Source organism: Amphiura filiformis, chromosome 18 (genome assembly GCF_039555335.1).
Source record: "Amphiura filiformis chromosome 18, Afil_fr2py, whole genome shotgun sequence".
NCBI lineage: Eukaryota > Metazoa > Echinodermata > Ophiuroidea > Amphilepidida > Amphiuridae > Amphiura > Amphiura filiformis.
In genome coordinates, this window is record NC_092645.1 from 51,868,396 (window position 1) to 51,894,378 (window position 25,983).

A 25,983-nucleotide genomic window follows, 5' to 3' on the forward strand; every position below is an offset into this window, starting at 1 on the left:
TCCCCCCAAAAGACATGTGTGTGTTGATGTCTCAACACCCTTTGCCACTCAAGTGGAACTGGTGGGTTTTTTGAGTAAATAATAAGGTAAAGGTAAAGGAGTCGATCCTGCATTTTTTTACAGGACGGACTACCCATCTCTCTTTCATTAGTGATTAGGCCAGACTCCACTGTGAAATGTTGCTGTGGGGATCGCCACACCTCCTCCACAGCAAGACTACTGCTCCTTCCCAGCATTTAAGAATGGCGGTACCCAGAGGAGAGGAGTAATTCAAGGACACAACAGGATGGTGTTGCCGGGGCTCAAACCCGCAACCTTCCGATTATGTTATGTTCGGGCACTGTGCTTTATTGCGTGTGTTTAGACATCAATCATTGTGTGTGTTGAGACATCAACACATGCAACGTCTCTATTGGGGTGAATCTAACCCCACTCACTCAAGTACAACCAGTGAGTGCATCAAGTAAATAGAAAATATTGTATATTGAGTAAACAGGTATGGCAAGTTTGGTTTTTTAAATGTAATAAATAGAAATAGACAATAATTCCAGATACCAGATACATCTTTCTTCACTTGTCCATTCAAGTTTTGAATCATGATATAGCTTGATTTTTTGATTTGAAGATTTTGGAAAGCACTGGCTACTCCGGTTGAAATCTATACATCCCCTATGGAAGACATGACCTAAATCTTCCACACAGGGAGTGTTTTTTTTTTCAAATAGTCACCCATTCAGGTAACCTCCATTTGAAATTCACACTCCCTGTGTGGTAGATTAAGGTCATGTCTTCCATAGGGGGTGTATGGATTTCAACTGGAATAGCTCATTATCTAGACATGACATTCTCCCTATTGGACTATTCCATTTAAAATCCACACTATCCCTGTGGAAGATTTTGGAAATACTTTCCACAGTGGGAGTATGAATTTTAAACAGAATGACACTTCAGCAGCTCCATTTGAAACTCACCCTCCCTGAGTGGAAGAGTCAGGTTAATTCTTTCTCCGAGGGTGCATGGAATTCAAATGGAGCCACCTAATGTGTTCATTCCATTTGAAATTCATACTCCCCCTGTGGAAGATATTTCCAAAATCTACCACAGGGGTAGTATGGATTTTATATGGAATAGCCAGTTGTCTAAGAGAATCATTAGTTATGAGTAATGATGAGGGGTTCGAGATGATGACATACGATAGTATCATTCATTTTGCCTACCTACTGGCAGCTAACATCAACAATATTGTCGGCAATCTTACTAATCAATAGCAATCAATCAGTAATCAATAACTGATTGATCAATCATGTGGTAATCGATCGCTGTTGGTAACATATTGCAAACTTGACGGGATTATCAATAACAACATTTCATTTCTTCAACACCACAAGACATCATAGATCTGCCCTGAAAGTGCTTGCAATTCAGTATCAATCTTCTTTAAGACGATGACCATCTTTCCTCTGGGAGTATTTTTTTCTTAACACATCAGCAGTGGCACAATGCCTTTGCCATTTTCTTGCAGAGGTACAATCAGACGCTATCGATGCTCCAAAGTAACGCAAGGCAATATACACAATGCAGGATACAATCTCCAACCAGCTAATCATATGCGAGTGCAATTCCATATTTGGTAGTAGCTCTAGCCAATCAGACGCAAGCACAATCTGACATCAACACGGTACAAGGACACAGTGGTTGCAAATGGTCAATATCTTCCTATACATCGGACGCTGAAGCTTCGGTCTCGCAAAAAGCCACTGATGCGTTAAAAGTGATTAACAATAATATGAAAGTTTCTAAAAAATCTATTTTATGATCATCTTGACTACCATTATGTAACATTCTAAAAAATAAATAATTATACATTGGATGATCAAATCACAAATTCAATTAAGGTAACACAAATATAATCGTATTTCTTTACAATGTTTATGTTATATTCCGTCTGTCGGTTCGGCATCATGATATGATATAGATCTTGTAAAATTTTCTTTCAACATTCTGCCCGCCACAAAAGTTGTGCTACATTTTTTTCCTCCCGTAAAGAAGCATGATATATGCATAGATCTCATATAACTTTCTACCCAACGTTTCCAAATGAACTTATCTACTAAACATGCTAATTTGCAAGTAAAAGAATGTGTTTGTTGCTAAAAAAGAAAAAAATAACCTGTTTAATGTCTACTACCTTACGTGTGAAAAACAGAAAAGTGTCCATGGTGAATCCGCAAAAAAAACTTTCAATCCACAAGTGCAATATAGTGCGGTATTTGTGATCAAAGTGCCTGTGTTGGTGGCCTGCCATCATTGTTGTCCAGCAAACATCAAATATTTCTCAATTCTCTCTCCATTTTGGAAAGCAATATAATGACAATTTGGTTTCTGGTGTTCTGAAACTTAAAATTGGGTTAGTGATAAACAAAGGTTTTTACAATAGCACAAACTGCAATCGTCGGGTCCACATTGTCTTTCTGAAAAGTAATGATTAACCCCATGAGAACTACCTGCCTATTGGTCAAAAAGGAGTTTTCATTATCAATTGAACCAATCAGCAACATTGTTAGAATAATTTCACCACACAAAGAAATTAGGGCAAATTATTTGCAAAACTCCATTCTGATTGGTGATTAAAATGAACATATCATGTACTTGACCAATCAGAGGCAATGTTAGATTGGCAGGTAGTGCTCAGGGGGTTGAACTTTGACCTCAGATTGGCTCACCTGTCATACATGCACTTTGAGGGGGAAAAAGACGATCATACAATTAACATTATAATCCCAATTTTGAGTTATGCTCACAATCACATTGGTAAAAAATATTATGGTAGCGATTCAAGTATTTCATCGTGACCATAATATTTCACTCAACTTCACTTCAGCGGACAATTATTCATCACCATCATTGATAATCGGAAAGACAACCTTACTTTACAGTTTTTGAAACTATGTAATCTTAACACAACCCTGGGAGTTGTACAATAGTAAGAAAATAGATTTGCAGAATTCTTTGCAAACATGCCCTGCTTTGCCAATAACTGAGTGCAGCACTGCTGTATGCAAGTCTTGTGTCTCCTAGCTGACTGCATACGTATGTCTATAATTATCATGACATTGATAACTTTCTGTCAAATAACATATCATTCAAATCAAAAATCACAATGAAGTCTTCTTCCACACAGTTTCCATCTAAAACAATTATTTCAGAAGACACAATAAGCTTAAAAGATAATTTAATATAAATTTACTTAGATATTTGTTATTATACCATACCTGTACTATCTCTTCCTTCTTCACTTTGAGTTTACTGATCATCTCTGGCGTCCAGTCGTCCTTTTTGCCATCATTTCGCCCATCTTTATCACCGTTACTCATATTGAAATCCCTCTCAACGGTTCTACTGACATACTTGTGTCCATCGCTCAATGGGTCAATTGGTAGATCATCTAGAATTTTCTCTGCTTTGTTACGGGACGTCGACACAAGAGGAAATCCAGGGGCCTGCGTTCGTTCATGGGAGTCGTATAAGGCATCGTTGTTGTTCAGGAATTCTGCACGAAGATCCGCTTCGACGTCTTCTGCATCGTCGCTTCCTCTCTTGTTGCCGTTAGGAACTACGCTGTTTTGAGATGATGACGATGTCGCCTTCGCAGGCGCCTGCTGGACATTCATGTCAGTGAAAGACGCAACTTTACCGTAAATACTCGAGCTAAGACTGGTTGCCTTTTGCGGAACGTCACTCTGAGCCTCTGGCGATGACAATGCACTGCCTTCTGATGCGTCACTTTTTCGGCGAGGATCTTTTCGCTTCTGTGATGGTGGTGACATGTGCGAGGAATGTCTGTCTTCTTCATCTTTAGATTTCTCATGATGTGATGGTTGATCATCGCCAGGGAATGTTCGATCAGTACTATGTCTTGATGACTTCTTAACAGGGGACTCGTCCCTGCTGTGAGTTGAATGTGTTGGAGATGAGTGCGCCTTTCTGTTTGGAGATAAAGACAACTTTCTCTTTGATGATACTGGTGGCGTTTTGGCACGTTCAGACGATGACGACCTACTGCGGCTTCGACTTCTAGTCCTCTTTCTTGGACTCTGAGTTGGCGAGTAAGGCGATCTTGCTCGATCTTCCGGAGATAGAGATCGGTGTTTTGATGATTCCCTCTTAGGTGAAATAGAATGACGACTGGATGAGTGCCTTCTGTGAGAAGGAGATTCGGATCTTCGATGTCTGAAGCTGTCGGATCCTTTTGGCGATCTACTGTGCCTGCGCTTCGGACTTGCGGAGTGTCTTGAAGGTGACCGTGAAAATGAACGAGACTGTAATAAAACAGAGGAAAGCTGATATGTTAAATACTAATTAACGAAAGTTACATTAAAATTATACGAAATGAGTTGGGTCATGTCTGCAAGACTGCAGGTCAGGTCTGCAGGACTCCTAGACTAATTCCAATGTTATGTTGTACTATGTTATGTTTCGTAGTGATGACTGATTATCTTACAGTTCATATTGTGGTGGACTCATGAAAATATTCTCTTGCGACTTGGGTTAATACGCCATAGCACGTCTGACTAGCGGCGCTCGTGTACCGTGCCATGTATACTGCGCTGTTGTGCTCTGACAGTTGACATCAATACAATCCCTATATGTGACACGATCTGGTCCATGGAGGCCAAAGGCGGCAAATTTGAAACTGAGATAAAGGCAAAATTATGGAGTAAAAAACAATCAAATACATAAGCAAATACACATCACAAAATCTCATAGCTTTATAACCAAGTATGCTAGACCTTTGGTGTTTTCAGTATATGATAGCCTAATGTTACTACAAGGTAATAAATATAATAACTCAATTTTTAAAAATGCCTCCTTTGGCCCCCATGGAGTAGATCATATCACATATGGAAGACATGATGTTGATCTTCCACACAGGGAGTGTGAATTTCAAATGGGGTTAACCAGGATACCGGGGGCGGATTTTGACTTTTTTCCCAAAATTTTGACCTTTTTTGACCAAACAGGCATAAAAAAGCCCTATTTTTTTCGCCCGCTACGCTCGCAAATGGGTGATGTATGGAATAGCCCATTGAATCAAACGGTTGAATACATACCCTACTCTTCCTCTTTTCTCTGCTAGAAGATCTATTCTTCTGTAAACAGAATTACAAAAAACAGTTCAGTATAAATAAAAACACAATGAACTCCAAAATACAAGCACACTTATATACAATTATAAAATTATTTGATTTGTTGAGGTTGATCTTCTGCTTTAAATTGATTAATGGAATTGGTCCTTCTTCTTTTTGCCAATTTTTCAAGCCTTCTAAGGTTAAGGAGTTTAGGTATCTCCACTGTAGTTCTCATACCAATGCCTTTTTCAACTCTGTTTTTGTTTCCTTTCCACGTTTGTGGAATGAACTTCCCACTGTTGTACGCTCTGTGCCCTCCCTTACCTTGTTTAAGGCCATGTGTAAAGAGCATTTTATGATGTAATTATGTTTTTCATAGGCTTGCTTACTGTTTTAAGTATATGTCATAGAGTGTTTCACTCATTTTTTTATGCAAATGTTTTTGCTTTAATTTATGCGTATCTTGTATCTATATTATTATTATTATTATTATATGTACTTTAATATAAGCAGGAAAGAAGAACACATTGTGCTTGGACTGTTTAGTCTATTTCTTCTTTCCTGGATTGTCATTTAAATTGCTTTTAATGTTTTTTCATGTTTGTAATTTATGGCAATTGAAATAAATATTATTATATATTATTATATATTATTATTATTATTATAAAAAAAACCTGACTTTGAATCAAATTTTGTTTAACAGGTAAAAAATATTTGGAATGGATTTAATTTCAGGGCAAAATGGTGCAATGTGGGCTTTAGAATCATGATAGGGAGGTTGCAGGTTCATACCCCAGCAGTATACCATCAGAGGGTACACCCCTCCCTCCCCCCAAAAAAAAACAGTCCAAAAAAAGGTTCACTTTATTACATTCTGTAAAAAATGTTGCAAGTCAGCCCTTTTTTGAAGGAAAAACACACAAGTCAAAAATAAATCCTGGCCACTGGCCTGGTGTTGTGCACTTTGGCAAGGCACTTATTGCTTCTCCCCACCCAGGGGTATACATAGGTCATGTCTGTTAATGACAAACTTTATTATTGTAGGTCCTGGCATATACATGTATACAGGTAACCAGGTTGTGTTCAGGAGGGGCTAACTCCTCCTAGCATGATAATTGACTAGTCTGGCCCAAACATGAAGTAAAAACCTTTTACCTTCATTGCAAATTTAAAAACAACCCTTGCCCTCCAAAAAATTACGAATTCCCCTCCATTTAATGTGCAAATATTTTAAAAAGGAAAAACAAAATTAGACATTTAAATTACTCTTCTGGGGCTTGAGCTTCCGCTGTGGCTGCGACTTCGACTTCGATGGCTTCCATCCGAATCACTGTGACGACTATGAGAGCGACTTCGCCTACTGCGTGAACGGCTACGTCTTCTACGTGACCTTGAAGGTGATAGACTTGGAGTACGATTGAACTGAGAAGGGAAAAATTAAAAATATTATGATATGTTTGCATGGTAGTTTGTGGTGATTATAACCACAATGGGTTCAATTTGGCTTTTTCCTCTGTGTACAATTATAATTGAAATCCATACACCCCGTATGGGAGCCTATTAGGGAGTGTGAATTTCAAATAGGGTTACCTGAATGAATGACTCTATTTGAAATCTACACCCCCTGTGTGGGAGATTAAGGTCACGACTTCCATAGGGGATGTTTGTTTAACCAGGTTGGTCCATGAGGGACACATGCTAATCCATGGGAAATCCATGGACCGTTCCAAGCTCATACAATAAATGCACAAACCTGGAATGGATTGAAGCATTATAAAGCTTTATTCCGTAAGCTGCTTATAATTCCTCAATGGAGTCTTTACACTAGGCCTGGCATTTTCGGGTAATTTTGTACCCGGGTACCAGCGCATTTACGGGCGGGTAACGGGTACCAAATTGCAAAAAAAAAAAAAAAAAAAAGTAGTGTCCTGGACCAAGACCTAAATGCTAGGATAATTCATGGTTGACCTAAAAAAAAAAAATTTCAAGATATTTTGTATTTTTAATATGAAAATTGATACTTTGTATTCATGTCATACTCTATATTAATAATTTCAAAATGCATTCAAATTCAATGCATTTTGAAATCATTAATAGAGTATGACATGAATATGACATACCGTGGCTCTACATGGACTACATAGTCTGTCGTCACGCACCAACGAAGAAGAAGAAGAATACAAAGTATCAATTTTCATATTAAAAATACAAAATATCTTGAAATTGTTTTTTTTTTTTTTTAGATCAACCATGAATTATCCTAGCATTTAGGTCAAGGTCAAGGGACACTACAAAACCAAAAAAATAAAAACTTTAAAAAAAAATTTTTTTTTTTTTTTTTTTTTTTTATTTCTGGGTACCGGGCAGGGTATTTCCTGCCCGGTAATGAAATCTCGGCGGTACCCGCTACCCCGCCGAAAATGCCAGCCTTACTTTACACTATAAGTTTAACTCATGAATATCTTACACCAAGGATACACCAGGCTCTGATATCAAAACTTCCTTCACCCAATGGAATTTGGAGAGCTACACAGATAATTGGTGAATGTTATAATATTAGCACCGGAGGAAAACGCGATCGCGGTTTTTGCGGCCGCAATTGCGTTTTTTGGGTGAAATTGCGTTTTTTCAAAATTTTTTTTTTTTTTAAATTTTTTATTTTTTTAGAAGTTATAGACCCTATATTACTTGTTATTGAAGGTTGGAACCTCCGAAATACTGCTACTTAAAAAAAAAAAAAAAAAAAAAAAGATTTAAAAATTCTGAGATTTTTGTTCAAAGCTGGATAAAGTTGTACATTTTAATTACTGTTGCTTCTATTGAACAGCCAGGGACATATTGAATTAACATGCATTGCTAGCTGTTCAATAGAAGCAAAAGTAATTAAAATGTACAAATTTATCCAGTTTTGAAAAAAAATCTCAGAATTTTTAAATCTTTTCTTTCTTTTTTTTATGTAGCAGTATTTCGGAGGTGCCAACCTTCAATAACAAGTAATTTAGGGTCTACAACTTCAAAAAAAATTAAAAATTAAAAAAAAAAAAAAAAAAAAAATTGTGTTTTTTTCGGGAAATCGTGTTTTTTTGCGTTTTTTGGAATATCGTGGTGCGTTTTTTGGCTTCCAAAATCGCGTTTTTATCCGGTGCTTATTATAATATAAGTGCGGATAGGTTTGCACCGTGTTCGGCTGTATAATCAGCCTTCATAGTTGATGCTATCTGATTCTGATAATTCACCAGTGGCAGCGAAATTACAGCGCTTTCAAACCTCTGAAAAAATGCGCTACATAAATCCAAAATTAATAATTATGCAAATTCATTTTTATTATTACAATACAACAAAAAACACAGGATTTATAATTAGTATGCATGTTTCTTTACCTTGAATATAAATTCATGTCCTATGGCTGTTAAGACCTGTGTATAGTTATTATTCAGAACAGATTTGACCCGGGGGGGTCACTCGCATACCAAAGTGGTACCCATGCTCGTCCCCAAAAACGTCGAAAAGGGGTTGATTTTTGGCCTTGTGGCGGCGTCGACGTTTTTAGAAAAAAGGGTGCTTTTTAGGTAAATTTTCGACATTTAGGGTATATTTTTTCAACTTCTGTGGGTTTGTTTTAGAATTTACGCCATTTAGGGGTCCAGTTTAGTTTCTTACGCCAAATTACGCCATATTTTAGGGGTAAGATTTACAGAGCCTTACGCCGATAAGGGGTGAAATTTTTCCACACTGATTACGCCATTTAGGGTCCATTTTTGAGGTGCTGGGACGAGCATGCATACCACTTTGATATGCGAGTGATCCCCCCGGGAGATTTGATATCTTTCACTTCCCACAATGCATTTCTTCCCGGTACTGATTTGATATTCAGTGCAACAAGGGTGAACAGTGACAAAAAATACCTCTATTACCAGAGCTCATCCAGCTCTAATTTGCAAATGAGATATTTCATGCCACTATGGACCCATGTTGCACTGAATAGCGCATCATCAGAACAGAGTCGAAATGCATTGTGGGAAGTGCAAGATATCCTCTCCACAGTCTGACATTATGCATTTTCCTTTTGTAACAAACACTGCTTTTCCTTTCTTCCGCTGTGATTTTTTGATTACATTTGTTCGCTGCTTTATCTTCTTGACGTTTAGTGGCGGTAGCAAAAGCTGCCATCACAGCAGAAAAACACTCAGCAAAATTGCCGCTTAACAATTGTCACAGTGGCAAAATATGATATACCACCTTAAAATTGCTCAGAGATCTAAAAACCTCTATCCTGATTGGTTTAAAACTCAGATGATTATATCATGGACATGTAATTAACCAATCAGAGGCAATGTAAGAAAAGATCCAATAAATGCAGCATACCCTTCTCTTATCAATAGGCTGTCCAACTCTTGCTCTTCTTACTCTCGAATCTCCATTATCTAAAATAGGATAAATAAGAAAAAATACAAAATATATTTTTATGTGTTGGAAATAGACGTCAAAAGTGAATTCAACATTTCAAGTCCTCAGTGAAGACAAGATTTTGCCAAGGATTAAACAAAGATGGGGGTATAAAACTACCAGAAATAGGATTTTCTACCGGGTACACCCCGTCAGTCCGAACCACCAATAGTCCGAAATTTAAGCTTACCTAACGCTAACCCTAACACTAAACATAACCCAAACGCTAACCCTAACCACAACCATAAACCTAACCCTAAAAATTTGGACTAGCGGTGGTTCGGACTGACGGTATTTCGGACTGACAGCAGGGAGACCCCTTCTCTACCATTTAAACACCATCCAAAAGGACATTGTCAACATCTAGAAACAATAGAGGATCATCAGTTAGTCTATCATCTAAGTATGTCTTTCTCGAGAGAGTAGCATCCGTGGAATAATTCTGGTATAGCCTGCGCACAACCCTTACCCTAATCCAGAATTGTATTGAAAACACATGATGCGCCAGCTAAACCGGGCAGCTAAACCAGAATTGTGTTGCATCTGTGTGTGATACAGGCATGATCATAGGCAGTGCAATAGTAAGTGATATGGCGCAAATTGACGTGCCCAACAGATAAACCACCTTTGATCCTGCGTGTATCACACACGGATGATACTGTTTGTATAGATACATACTTCTAATGTTGCTGTTTTTTATTCTCAGACAAAAGTTGCTTTGGTTAACTTTTGAAAGTCCTTGTACGCGGGTGATAAACAACTTAAAATACAAGCCCCCCCTGGCAATTTACGCATTTATGATTGGTCCAAAAATACCCAAATCTAAATTTGAATGAATTTTGGGTGCTTATTTTTTTAAGCACATCATTGAACATCCTTTAATGTGAACAGTGTCAAGAGTCCATCTGTTAATGCAGGTGTTGGCATATTATCTTTGTGGTATTGGCTTCAGAGTGCTGGTAGTACTGAAGCATACAGTAATTGCAATTAGTGGTTGTCGCACTTTCCAATGCTAATAACGGTGAGCATTTTTTCCCAAGTATAGACATTTAAAAGCAACTGATTAGCAGTGAAACAGGAAATAAAAAACTGAAGGGCAGTTGGGTAGTAGGATTGGTCGTTAAAAGACTCTAGTATAAAATATCATCGCAAGCTTGAAACTTAAATTTCTATTCACAAATTTTATATCAAAATATACCACTTTTGGTTTTAAAAAGTGCCAATTTTAAATGATCTTTTTTAAATATTCTCCCCAGCAAAAAATGGTTGCACGAAATGTGATTCAAATTCAGAAACAAGGCATATTTTTGCTCGTATTGCAGAGCAGTGACAGGGCCTAAACACCTGGCTGTTCCAGTTGAAATCCATATACCCTAGATGGAAGACATGACCTTAATCTACCACACAGTGGGTGCAGATTTCAAATCTGGAGTCACCCCAAACATGAAAATCACACTCCCTGTGTAAAAAGATTAAGGTCATGTCTTCCACAATTAGGGGTTTATGGATTTCAACTGGAATGGCACAATTTTGAGGTTGCTTAATTCCCTGAGCACTACCTGCCGATCTAACATTGCCTCTGATTGGTCAATTACATGATATCTTTACTTTAATCACCAATCACAATGGAGCTATGCAAATAATTCACCCCAATTTTTTTGTGTGGCAAAATTATTCTAGCAATGTCGCTGATTGGTCCAATTGATAATGAAAATTTCTTTTTGGGCAATCGGCATATAGTTCTCACGGGGATAATAGCAACTTTTGCTAGGCAATATTTATCAAATCGAAATGTGCCCTGTTCAGAAACTGCATGTAGGGGATAAAGACCAAACATCATCTGTAAATATCAGCAGTTTCAGTCAATAGTAGACAGTCCAATCAAAGCTTCTTCCCCACCCATGCAGTCAATATTTAAACTTGATCAATTTCACTTGTTTGAACAAACAGAATATATAAACAGCCATGCTATAGCCTCCGTTTTGTAGCAGTAGGAAGTCTATCAAATAGCTCATCAACATGCTCATCAGGCAATACACAAGAAAAGAATATAGCTACATTTTAATGAAATTGTTGTGTTTAAAACAGACATTTAAGTGAAATTCCCTCTCGAACCTTGGACTCTAATAAGTTTTCAAAAAGATTCAACATGCTTAAGGTGGTACTACACCCCTTGATAAATTTGTGATTATATTTGCATTTTTCTCAAAAACTAATAACACACTGGTACAACAGTTATGTATATTATAGGGGCAAGGAATCCACATACTCCACTGGAATTTCAGTGACTCAAGACAAGACATTTATGATAAGAAAAGAGGTACCACTAGAATGTAACTCATCATTTCTTAACATAATATAATGAACCACTTGCACTTGTCATGAATCACTGAAATTTCAGTGAAGTAATTGGATTCCTTGCCCCTATAATATACATAACATTTGTTACCATGGTGTAGTTATTTTTCGAGAAAAATGCAAAATTAGTCAAAAATTTATCAGGGGGGTGTAGTACCACCTTTAATAACATGGTCCTAAAAGAGCATGTCCCTACATGTATGTGTCAAGATCCTGTCCAAAATTCTAAAAATGAGGTCCAGGAAAACTAAACATAGGCCCAGGAATAATTTACGAACGTTAATGGGCAAAATTATGTGCTGTGTGCTGACGAGCTAGCTGATTGCCCATGTCGTGTGGGGAGCGTGTGTGATGTGATGTGATGTGATGAGCCAAATGATTTTAAATGTGACTTTATGCCAACATGGTGTTGATACACACTGTGTCGATATATTGCAATAAAATTATAAATTGTGGTGTCCACACACAACACACACATTAAAATCACATGCCAAACGATGACACTGGTGCTTATAGTCACATCAATCAGGCTTACACGATGGGCTAGTATTGCACCAGGCATCAAATATAGAGTATTGTCTAGCTCTTGGATTTCCCATATTTGTGAGAACCTGATGAGGTACCAGAACTCTCATACCATAGCTAGGCAAGGGTCGGCAACCCCTGTCATGCGTTTTAAAGTTGGCACGCGGCAACCGTTTCAATGGCCCGTAGGTTGCCCGCTCTGGAAATAAATAAACAAACAAACATCCATGAGGCGACAGGGGGATAAAACTGTTCTACGGGCCCGATCAACCCAGCATTGGCATTTTCAGGATTTTGTTCTTCTTTTTAGCTACTAAAAAGCTGTTTGGGGCTGAAATTGACAGATTTTGACAGCACTGATTTGAAAAAAAAATTCAGAAAATTTTCAAAATATGTTTGCAAAAATTGTTAAGATTTTTCAAGCTTTCTGTGATTTTTAGGGTCATTTAGCTTCTTCCAGGCAATAAAAATTCAACCGGCCCGATTTGGCAAGTCCTCCCACCCATAAAATAGGCTCTTTTTTTTGTGGCCCGAAACAAAAAAAATTGTGTTACCTGTAGGTCAAGTATAAATAATGTTGCAATTTTGTCATTTGTGTGTGCTCTTTGCACATATTTATTCAGGTAATAATGTTTGGTCAGCAGGATAATAATTTTAAAATGTCGTGTTCCTGCCTAGTATATACTACTATTATCTCCAATTATGCCCCTCCTGGCTCTGGGTCCTTATGGCATAACCAGGATTTGTTCATGGGGGCAAAGGGGGGAAAAGGTGATGAAGATGGGGAAAATGGGCTAAAAAGTGCAAAAAAGACCTAAAAATCAATCTAAAAAAAACATGGCGGCCAGCATTACACAAGCACGTTCTCTGACAGGGGGCAGTTGCCCCCTTGACTACACCACTCATGCTCCAGCACACACACCCCGACACAACGGACACTCAAAATTGACACTCTGCTTCAAAGGTTGCCGACCCCTGCCGTTAGGTAAAAATAAACGCCCTTGTGGACGTCATCAAAGCCTTGTTCATACCTCTGTATAATCTATTCTTGTCTTTGTAGTAAGATAATCCAACATTGTAACCTAGGACTTGATCATTGTCATACCTGCAGATGTGGAGAAGAAAATTCAAAGAAAAAAACGTAGTGTTATTCATTTGTAATAAAAACTTTTTTTACCAATAAATTATACATTTTCATACACTCCTACAATGTAGATAGTGAGAACCAATTGGAGCAATTGTTAGTAAAATAGGAGGTGTACACAATTCGCCAGCGAATGTTACTTGTAACCCGATTATCACTATGTCAACTGGACCACGCTTTTGAGTTTTGCACCACGATCGAAATGATCGCAACACAAAGTCTATATGTACTACCAATTCCATAAGTTGCGTGTTCCTGTTACCAAGGAGTTATGTATATCCACTTTACTGGTGAATTATTGTTTTAACAACTCTTCTTGTACCTTTGTACAGGAGCCAAGCATTAAATTGTTAATCGGTGATAAATCCACATCCAGTAGCGTATACGCGAATGCAAGGTATTACGTGTGAATGAATAAAATTTGTCATGTCTGGAACGTAAACTCTCTCATGTTGGAGGTAGCAGCTAAACATTACCGCTTTATTCTTTAGTTTTATTGCTGATAATCAGTGTCTGAATTAAGAAAATAAAAGGGGTTGTCCTCCGGACAACCAGGTTGTAATTTCTGGTTGTCCATCAAAGTTTTTGGTTGTCCGTAAGCTGACACAATCTGAAACAACTACATGTGACCAACAAAGTGGAGTGAGTGTAGTCAATTTATGAACAATTACTCTTAAATATTTAACAATTCATCAGTTGTGTCTTAAATATTTAACAATTCATCAGTTGTGTCAGATTTGAGCAAACTAACATGCTGAAAAAGTGACTTTTGAGTAGATCTTTGGTTGTCCCCCGGACAACTAGAGCATTATTTTTGGTTGTCCGGTGCATGTTTTGGTTGTCCCGGGCGAACGGACATCCCAACCAAAATTTCGAACACTGCTGATAATAATCACTCACACAGGAGGTGTAAATGGATCAAGTCATCCATTCAGGTAACCCCATTTGAAATTCACATTTGAATGATCACTTTTAGTGCACAAAATCCTTGTCAAATTATACAACAAAATCATCTGATAATTCCAGCGACACTATATATTGGGCACAATTTTCCTGAATTACATAATTGCTTTGTATGAAAAATATCCTGTTTATTTAGCGCCCTCCAGATGAGTACTGTTTTTAGTACATTTAAAAATGCCCAGGCTGTTAATTAGAATGTAGGTCAGGCTGCTAATTAGAATGTAGGTCAAATACCGTACTATAAGTTCTCTGGCAAAGTTTGACGCCTTCAACTGAAACGTTCTGACCTCTGACCGCATTCCAACTTTTGGTAGGAGGCAGATAGGCGTACAATATTACGCTTGATATTAAAACATAAGATGATTAAATAGATGTGTATCACGTCCAGAGGGTGTTCACATGACGCATTCAATTCCAGATTGAAGTGGCCCTTTGTTTAAAAGTATAACTGTTTAACTTTTTATTCAGTTGTGAAGTGATCTAAGTGCATAAAAGTGACATTTTGTCAGAGTTTTGGAGTCCAGGGCTGATATTCATAAAACCACGCTAGGCCTAGTTGACAGCTAAAATTGACTTTAGCAAGCTGCTAAGCCTAGCTGATTGCTAATTATTATTCATAAAACCCAGTTAGAGTTAGCAACATTCTAAAATTTTGCCAAAACTTAGAGTTGATCTGGGGCAGCGCTAAGTCACTAGTTGACAACTAGTCTTAATGATTTTGAACTAAGTTTGACATGATTTATTGTTTTAATTTCATATTAACTGTTGTCAATTATGAAAATAATGTTCTCAGAATATTCTGTTTCTGAGGTCTTCAGTGTGTTTTACACATAAGAAACTGTCTTAAAAACACACAACAAATTTAGGGTGAATGAATAAACATTGAACTAAGCCAGTATTGTTTAACCAAATTTGCACAAGAAAAATGATTATGATATAGCAAGTAATCTTTAGTTAAGCAGATATGTTCAATCGAAGCAATTCTGTTCAATTGTTTGATACGTAAAATATATATTTTGGAGACATGTTACCAATGTTCTCTTTGGTAAAGATGCATGACTTATTTTCAATAACAAATTATATGTCAATTTGATAAAGATAAATCATGCTTGGCTTTTGTCAGGACAACAAGCAAGATATATCATATGCTATTAAATTATCTAATATTATTTACACAGTGTTGCTCATGAAGCTAAATGAGCAGCGTTAAGTGGATGCATGTTGTTTTCTATTTGATGAAGCAATATAGTATGTATAGTATGTTTTACAACAAACCAAGGACTTAACATGTATATGAACTTTACTTGTTCAGAGTATCTTTTTAATTTAATTTGCCGTAACAACCTTGTAGGCCTATATAGCTTACAAAATACACATGTAATTTTATTAACGAAATCTCAATGAAGACCATCAGCAATGAGTCATTACATTTTGATCATTTTGACTGTGGTTCAGAGCTCAAGTATAATAGACATGTATTATATAAGCCTATTGTATTAGATGTTACACAACTGTTGAAGGCCATAGCACCCAAAACACCCAAATAAGTTATCAGCTAAATATTTCTAGTTGATAGCTAGTTAGCAAAGTGTTTAGCAAGGTTTTATGAATAAGAAATTAGTTGATTGCTACGTAGCTATCAACTAGTGGATTTAGCATCTTGCTAAGCACTAGTTGGTTGCTAATTTAGCAAGGCTTTATGAATATCGGCCCAGAAGTCCATTTCAAAAGACCTGGAGCCCCAAGACCCAAAATTGTTGAACTTGTGACTACATATTTGAGTCATCTTTTTAAATTTAGTATCACATACATAGACCCAAAATGTATTGGTCTTTTGGTGCCCAAAAAATAGGTGACACTTCTGTGGGCTCTGGAATTAGCAATTTTTGGCCATCAAACTTTGCCTGTTTTTGTGCCTACTTTGGTTGCTTGGTTTATTATGTATGCTTAATATGTGCACAGTGATTTTCATCACTTGTTCTAGTGTACTTTTGCATTTCCATTGATCCCTGCTGTTTTTGAAGGTATAACACTTCTGTGGGCCTTGGAATTGGTAATTTTTGGCTATCAAACTTTAACTATTAGTTTCCTATGCCTACATTTGCTGGTTGTTATACCTCCTGCATGTCTAGTCCATATTTTACTTGTTTCCCCACATCAAGTTGGTGTACATTGCTCTTTTTCTTTCCAGATGGAACAATTGCAAACATTACTGGCTTCACCACCATAAAACAAAATGCTAATGTAAAAGACTTAAAACATTTTAAACTTAACAGAAAGGAGATTATGGAGATACCAAGTTCAACCCTTCCACCATTAAGTAAAGTAAGACTCTACTTCTCTACTCTCATTTCTCTGCTTTGATGTACAACCATGACAACCGCAATGTAGAACGGTCCATTTAAGACTGTTCCACTTCAGTTGGTGTAACCAACCCATCATGTTGCTATTCCAGCCTCATCATGAACCCCAGAGAAAACAACTTTAGTTTCAGATTGACAGCCTGCAGGGTGTATAGTGAGAAGCTTCTTGATTGAGACCGCACACTGAGGCAACATGAATGACTTGAACATGCCAAGTAGTAAATGATCTCCTTGATGTCAAGCATCTATACTTAAAAGGCCTTCAGTGATCCCAGCAAAAGTGACAAAAAAATAAAATTTTGCATATTTCGAATAGTCACCCCCTTCAAATAAATGCCCCCACCACTTTTTTCAACCAAGATGTTTCAAAAATGCTGATATTTCCATGCTATCTTGTGTAGTAAGCTTACCAAGTTGCACACATGGTCAATAATAGCATCGATAATCTGTGAAAATCTGGTCGTAAACCCAGAAGCAAACCGGAGGTCAGTGTTCCTAAGTTCTTAGTTCGTCATTTCAGCATGAGTTTTAAGCTTACCTAATAATGGAATTATCATTCTAAAAATGACCTCTAATAAACACCCCGTTTGGAAAATAAAACACCTCCTTGGAGTCTATTCAAGGAAATACGGTATTTAATTAACCAAAAGTGACGGATAAGCCATTCAAATTGTCAAGTCAAAGTATTTTTTAAATGAAAAATTTGGCAAAAAAAACAAGGAAAACAGCAGTATTGAGTTATTGACAAAGTTGAAGCCCCATTCAAATACATGGAGCTAATTTCTCTAGGCCTTATTAAATAGAGAAATGACAGATTATTGACAAAATGTCTTCTTTTGTCTTTAAAAACGTCTTTTGCAACCACAAGCAGGCTATGTTAGCACATGATACTAATAACAAGTATGCCAAATCTGAACTTGATGTTTTTTTATGATCCTCCTGATGAGCAAATAACTGAATAGGCCTTTAAATGAAGATGGTTCAATTTCATCATATGCTATTTGCACCTTTGTTGAATGACATTGACCCCTTCTTCGCAGCTGTACAGTTTCATGCAGGTATTCCAATCCTTTTTGATATGAGAACCAAAACCGACATATTTGAAAAGGGCTGATTTCTTTGTACCATTTTCACCCTGATGCGGCAGTGCATCAACGTGTTTAGGCAGTTGTTTGCACTCACAAATGCGGTGTCTTTTAACATGTGCGTGTGTACGCCAGCACTTTGAGCGAACACTAGCAATTTAAAGCTGCGTCCACTGAAATGTGCACTGACGTCACTACCACATGAGGGTGAAAAATTGTACGCTATTTGCTTATTATCCATGGTTACCAAATTCAACAGCCTAGCATGATTCCACAACAGCGGTTTGCCGATTCGCAAACTGTTGGTTGTAACCATTTGGGGGGTCGCCGGCCATTTGTAAAAAATGTTTGGGAACTGCTATTCTACAAGGTAAATAAAAATCTACAAACTGATATCCTACCTTCATGATAAATATCAGGTTTGTCTTTAGAGTGGCAAAGTGGTCCATATCTTATGACACATTTAGTTCAGAGGCTCGGAAGATGTTACATGCACCCCCTGTTGGCCCCAGTAAGCCCCCCCCCCCCCAAGAAAATCCCCCCTGAATAAAAATTCCTGGTGCTGCCACTGCTCAACTCTAGTTACTTATCAATTATTCTGATTCAGATTCGGACATATTTGGTGGTAGTTGGGACTTGCAAGTTGGGATCTTTGACCTGATTATAGTCAACTATATCTAGGAAAATGTTTTGTGACCAGAATCGGTATTTGGTGTTTTGGGAGTTTGTTTGTATTGCTTGCGTTATCCCTTCATCATAGTCATCATAGTCATTCTATTTGATGTAGACTACATGTAGTTGACTTCAAAGAGCCGAAGTTGTGGAAACCCTCGACAGCTTTCAGAATGTAGCACTGCCCTGGCGAAATAAACCCAGCACTACTCTTCTCCCCAGGCAAGTAGAAGTCACTGTCCTAACAGTGTTCTAAAATTACTTGGTTGACATGAATTACAGACTCATCAACATCCCGATACAGAGCGAAAGACACAAATGAATGTCAATCTTTTTTAAATGCTTCTTGACACATCATTACACTAGGATCCACAACATCCTCATCTATCAAGGCACAGTTCTTTAACCCCAATACATTTGCATATTCATTGAATGACCTCTGAAAATGTTGGGTACAAAAACTCATAATCTGAATCTTGAGGTCAAACTTTGCATTATGATTGTTTTAATTGGGGTTATTGAACTATGGCATTGAGATGAGGCCATTGTGGTCCATAGTGTTAGTGGTGTATATCAAAACATATATCATAACAAGAAGCCTGATGAAGACATATCAAGTACGTGTTAAAAGTTTGCGGCAGGCAACCTGGCCTGTGTTCCTATAAATATCCGTAATTATAGGCCATCTGTATGGGAGTTAGGGTTGCAAACTTTTTTAATTAGTAGTAGATGCCAAATAGTATTAATGACTTTTATGACGACAACTGAAAGCACAATTCCGTGGCATTAAAAAATGTTAAGGACAGGGAAAATGTGTGACGCGCTAAAAACACCAAAATTGCGCATTTTGGGTATATTAGATCACACATTTTTGGTCCGACCTCGAATTTTAAGATTTGCCCAAAATAATCATTTTTCAAGTATCCATTTCCCAAAAACCTTAAGTTTTCACTAAAATCAAAGAATCCATAATGATCTGCAACACAATTCGTGTCAATAAAAGTATAGAAAATAGGCCGTCGCAAAAAATTGCAAGAAAATATAGAAGAGACAGTAAAAATGTTTTAATATTGCATTTGAACTTTTGGAGGAGAAAAATCACACATTTTGGTGCACATTTTCAAAAATGAAAATGTGCACATTTGACCAAAAATAGCGAGTTTTCCCTATGTTTAAAATTTTGCATTTGGAGAGAATCCATGTTTCTGTGACATGACATTTTTGTAAATTTGTATATTTCCTTAAAGGTCTAATGTCTATAACTTAGAAAAAATTGTCCTAGCATGAAAATTTTGCAAATCAACTGCACTCATTATCTTATTGCCAAAAAAGCACACCTAAATTCACATTAAAATTTTGTGTACAGAATATAAAATGCGGTCACATACTCATAGTGAGTGATGTGAATGTTAGGTGCGTTTCATAAATCACATTCTCTCCCAAACCATCCCTAGTTTCAAACTGCTGGCTGCATGTCCCCATTTGTTTCAAAGCTGAGTGCCAATCTACTGGAACAAACCCTGGGGAACAAACCTTACACTGTAAAAATTCCTAGATATCACTTTTATATATTTATTTTGTTTATTTTCATACTTACAACAGCTCATTTATAGCAAGTTTGAGTGTTAATACTTGTTATGAAAAGTACCCTTGTAAACATGTTGTAGTGTTAATTGTAAGCAATGCCTTATCGTATTTCAAATACGGGCGTTACATTTTCCCAAGGGGGGGGGGAGTTTATTCAAGGTCAATTTTAGAATGATAATTCCTGTTAAAATCATTAGGTAAACTTAAAACTCACGCTAAAATGACAAACTTTGAACTAGAAACACTGACTTCTGGTTCACTTCCGGGTTTCCAATCCAGATTTTCGCCAATTATTGACACTATTATCGACCATGTGCGCAACTTGGTAAGCTTACTACACAAGATAGCATGGACATATCGGCATTTTTGAAACATCTTGGTTGCAAAAAGTGGTGGGGTGTTTATTTGAGGGGGGGCGACTATTTGACGAAATACGGTATATACTTTTTATGTGTGAAGTATAGAAATAAACATGTTGAAGTGTTAAAAAAGAGCTATCCAAGGGAATTTTTACACCAAATTCAAACCAAGTCAGTTTAAGTCACTGTCCTACAGCAGTGTTCTAAAATTACTTGAGTTGGCACACTCAACAGCATCCCGCTTCACATCAAAATAAGTATCTGATCTGATATCAATCTTAATGTTTCTTGACACATCATTATTTCACTGATGCATATCAAAACACAAAGTCTGATGAAGATTTATCATGTCGGTGAAACACACAGCATACCATTCATGTTCAGTACATATAAGCCAACCCATGAAACATATATGCAAAGTTAAAAGTTGGCGGCAATCAAACTGGCTAGGTTTCTATAATAGATGTCTAGTCCGTCTATGCGAGTGAAAGAAGCTCTTCTCATATCTAGACAAAATTAGATATATTACAACATATTAACCCTAACACCCAAAAATCTTACAAAATCTTACGATGAAAAAATTGACGGAATTGCTGGCTGGGCAGCAATAACCCATGTAGCTACCGGTCCGTGATCGTGTGGTTGGCATGCGGGGGTCAAAGGTTCGAATCCTGGGGGTGCCAAGTCAAAAACTCTTCTTCTTGACTTTTTCGGATCTTCTTTGACCTCCGATATCAAAAAGCAGGGTTGAGTGTTAGGGTTAAATTAAGAAATATTTGTATCAAAGCCAATGGCTCGCGCAGCAACAAAAACCGGATAATTCCCGCCTATTACAAGCTGATCATAGTATGTTATCTATTCCATGAAAAATCATGAGAAACCAGCTATCCAAAGTTCATCTACCCATGATAACACAGAGGCTTTATCAATGTTTGTTTTCCAGCCTTTTATGGTGTTTTTAAAAGCCTGCTTCTTCCAAACACACCACATACTGGATCCACTTGAAGTGGATAGATTTAATACTTGTACACTTCATAACAAAAAGTGCAATTATTTATAGTGCGGTTTGCACATGCACAATGCCTAGACGTTGATCCACAAGCCTCAGCATACTTTAAAGTTTGGTTATTTCAATTAAGTGGATCCATTGGTGGGTTTGGAACTTTGGAAAAGGCAGGCATTTTAAAAAACATCAAAAATGGATGGGTATACAATAATAATAATAATCAACCCATGTTGCACTAGATAGCAAATCAGTAACAGAAAATTGAAATGGAAGAAATGCATTATGGAAGAAATGCATTATGGGAGAAATGGGAGAAATGCATTATGGGAAGCGTAATCTTCGCTGGTGCGTTGGTGATCCCACATGGCATATCATCCATCATTAGTATCCATTTACTTGATATGTTCGGACAGGTTCTTATTATATGTACTACCTGTAATTACAATGTGTATCAATCATAACAGTCCTTTTAGGATGGACTTAGATTGTAATTTATTAAAGTTTGCATCATTAATTAATGATATCATGCTGCAAACGCCATTGCTGGATTATAAGGTTAATAAAAGTGCATCACTTCTTAGGAGTGGATTGTACAAAATAAAGCACACATACTGAGATGTGTTGTCCGAATGGATGGGTACCAGGGTTGTCACCAGGACCAAAAAAGTACTGGTTAAGATATTGAAGGCGAAACGTAGCGAGCGAAGCTCTCGTTAGTGAACGCTAGGGATCGGGGAATAGGCATGTACATGGGTACATGTCAGAAATCTCTGTCAGTGCAGTTTAGGTATGTACACACTGCAATTTATTGGCAACACGTGCCTGATTGCAAAGAATCATGATATTTAACATTCAATAAATAAACTTGTCTCATTTAAACATGCTAAACATTTGCATCACTGTTTACTGCTTTCATGCCGACACTAATTGGCATATATATATATGTACTGAAATATGAATACCTTGAGCATCATCCATCATCATGATATTCATCATCAAACATCATCATAATTCTACCAAAATGCACCACAGCTCTTGTTGTCACACATGCATTCATGGTTTGAATACCACAAACATATAACTGAACATTATGTAGTAGAGGCCATGAAAAATTATTTTTGAATACATGGACAGGACAATGTATTTCTGAATTCAGGAGTATAATGAAAGTTCATCGATCATGGTAAAAGTAAAACTGTTAAAACTTACAAAATATATGTATTTGCCATCAAAATAGCTCAAATAGATTACAATCATGCATGTGGTGGGGAGGGGTAAAAAAACCAGAGACCGCTTCTATAAGTGAAAATGTTAAAACTAGCCTACAAAGGTCCAGTTTGCAACTTGTTAACTCCTACAAAGAAAGTATTCTATGTTTTGGAAATTTGGTAACCTCCCCCCCCCCCCAATTAAAAGTCCTGGGTATGAGATCAATAAAACAGTTTTATTTTAGTTTGAAGACTTACTTCATTGTTATTCAACATTCGAAATCTACAAATAGCAAATTATTTGTTAGACATGGATGGCATACAGCTGCTTAATGTATTTTTTCCCAGGATAATATTAGCCAGTCCCAATATAAGATTCAATTTTTAAATAGAGCTCTCACAGTACATGTAAAAATGCCATACACCAATATGCTGTCTACTGAAGACGACTCATTGCTTTTAACAAACAAGGTCACAAGAGGCAGAGTTACATCAATCAAACCACCAGCGTTCGAAATTGTGGTTGTCCGGTTGCCCGGGACAACTAAAAAAGTCGCTGGACAACCAAAAATACTGATTAGGTTGTCCGCCGGACAACCATAAATCTAACCAAAAGTCACATTTGTAGGCCTACGGACAACCAAAAACTTAGACAGACAACCAGAAATTGTAATCTGGTTGTCCGTGGGACAACCATTTATTTTTCCTAAATTTGAACACTGCAAACCACAATGTACGAGTGTGATAGTGTGATTTTTAAGTAAAACCAGCCACCCTTTTATCTTTACGTGTATTTTCTAATTTGATCTGAGTTGTATTGGTTTATTTTGTCTTAACCTTTTTTCCTATTTTGAATTGTGAAATTGTAATTGCTTTTAAAATTTAATGTCGTCAAGAACATTTTTCTCTTTTTTTTGTTCTTTATATCATCTTGCGTAATTTTAATAAAAAATAAAAATAACTCTATCTGTCAGAATGATGATGCTACTAACTCCTGGGGCTAGAATAAAGATATTTAACCCTTCCCAGAATCTTTTGAAACATGATACAGATCATCTTGTTGTAGCAAAGGATACTCGTATTACTTTGTACAGGTTCCCTTTGTTTTCATTTTGAGAATAGCCTGGCTAAGGGGCTGTGCAACAATTATGAGCCCTGGTGGGAGGGTAAAATTGGGGAGGGCAAGACATTTTTGGCCAGCCAAAAGGTGGGGGGGGGGGCAAGCAATTTTTGGCAAGCCGAAAGGAGGGGGGGAGTAATTTTTGGCACACATTCATGGGACACCAAAAATAAAAATGCTCTAAACAGGCTCAGGAAAACACTAAAATGCTTAAATATGCACATTTTTCCTGCATGCTGCACTCACAATATAATGTCTAGACCATATTATTAGATTTACAAATTGGGATCCCAAAACTTTGGCAACATGCAAAGGGGGGGGGGGAATACTTGTTGGCGGGCCGAGAGGGAGGGGTAAGCATGCCATTTGAAAATTGTACGCCCGGGTTCATAATTATTGCACAGCCCCTAAACATGGATCAATATAGTATTGAAATTGAAGAAATGCATTGTGGGAAGTGTAAGATATATCTTTTTTGGTATACAGACTGCTCATCAAGAATAACAACAATTGTTCTTTTGACAGGCACTGGCAGCATACTACTACAAAATAATGCAACAATTATTGCAAGATGATATAGACTTATGATGGTTGCCATGGAAATTTGTGGTTCCTAATGCTATGCTTTCAATTTCCAAGCGATAATAGCGTTCTATGGAGGGAGGATGCTATTAGCAAATTGATTCTGTAATTGAATGCACATTTTATTGAGCAGTGCACGTTTTAAATTGCAGTGTTAAAACACATAACTTAAAAACCAGGGTTATGGTCAAATTGTCAAAAATATAAATATAAATGATAACCAAGAACTGTTGTACATGTTTTTGCTTCACAACAAAAATTTTCAAAATCGAAGTAAGGGAGCAAATAAGAAAATAACAAAACATATGTTAAATCAGTGAGGGCGGGGACAATTTTATACATATTATGTATTTTACTTGGCCTAACTGTCACGCAGGTTTAAAATTAAGTTTTAAAATAATGAGGTAAAATCATGTAACAAAACCACGTAACAAAAACTGCTCTTGGCTGTTTAATCAGGAAGCTCTATAGGAGATTTAAGTGCCGTCATACTTTCCTGCCGCTTGCCGCTGCGGCAAGCGGCAGGGCGTTTCAACCAATGACAAGCCTTTATTGTGTCCATTTGTCTGCAATGCGCGTGCGCCACACCGCTCAGCGGCAAGCTAGTATGAAACCAGCATAAGTATCGCAATTGCAATATTAAAGGAGTATTTTGTGATCCTATCATCCTATTTTTATGACATTTTTCAGTAGATATCCACGAAAAAAGCTTATCCTCAAAATTTCAGTTGATTCCGATTTTGCATTTACGAGTTACACAAAAAATGTATGCATGATTATGTGTATTACACTGCTCCATAGACATGTGTTAATTGTAATTTCGTTCTGGTATACCAAAACGAAATTCAAATTTCACGATATCTTTGCTAAACGAATTAATCTGCAAGAAATTTTTTGTACATAAACATTATGTAGCCATAGGTTTCCAGTGTATTAAAAATCTCAACTTTTTTTGAGAAAAGTGGGGGGATGATGCTGTGGATCACAAAATGCCCTTTAATTTTAAGTCAAAATTTGTGTTTTCCTGCAATCTTAATCATTTTGGCTTAGTAGTTCCAATAATTTATTGTGTGTAAACTTCTTGAAACCTGTGTAATGAATACATATAATTTTATGCCAAATTTTGGGCTTGAAAAATATTGACCAAATTTGTAAAAAAAATTGCTTTCTTTAAGTTCTGTTTTGCTAGTTTTGCTGTTCATGGTTTGAAATCAAATGTGTTTCATTCAAGCGTGACTTAGACAGAAAAATTAGTTTGGGCTTCAACATCCCATTTCTTATACTTTAGAATAAAAATATAAAATATATTTCATGATAGTATACACATACATGTATGTGGGGAGGCTCATAGATCTCGATTCACCCGACTCTTCAAAAATTCCCGGCTCGCTTTGCTCCCCGTAATGGGTAACCCCACAAAATTCCCACGATAGTGT

The 25,983-nt window shown here is 37.0% G+C and overlaps 1 protein-coding gene across 4 annotated transcripts in view; it reads right to left on the minus strand.

The window, feature by feature from the left end:
* LOC140138792 (uncharacterized) overlaps positions 1-25,983 on the minus strand; it is a 49,558-nt gene that overhangs the window by 6,123 nt on the left and 17,452 nt on the right. The window contains exons 3-9 of one of the 4 annotated variants that reach the window (XR_011857062.1): positions 13,490-13,563; positions 9,495-9,553; positions 6,396-6,551; positions 5,112-5,150; positions 3,273-4,319; positions 2,194-3,124; positions 1,218-1,757 (exon numbers count right to left, since the gene is read on the minus strand). Coding sequence is in view for 1 of the 4 variants with exons in the window: in XM_072160563.1 (XP_072016664.1) it covers positions 3,273-4,319; positions 5,112-5,150; positions 6,396-6,551; positions 9,495-9,553; positions 13,490-13,563 (1,375 nt within the window). In the remaining 3 variants the exon portion in view is untranslated. The remainder of the gene's footprint in view (positions 1-1,217; positions 1,758-2,193; positions 3,125-3,272; positions 4,320-5,111; positions 5,151-6,395; positions 6,552-9,494; positions 9,554-13,489; positions 13,564-25,983) is intronic. The other 3 variants (XR_011857064.1, XR_011857063.1, XM_072160563.1) reach the window with 3 other exon arrangements.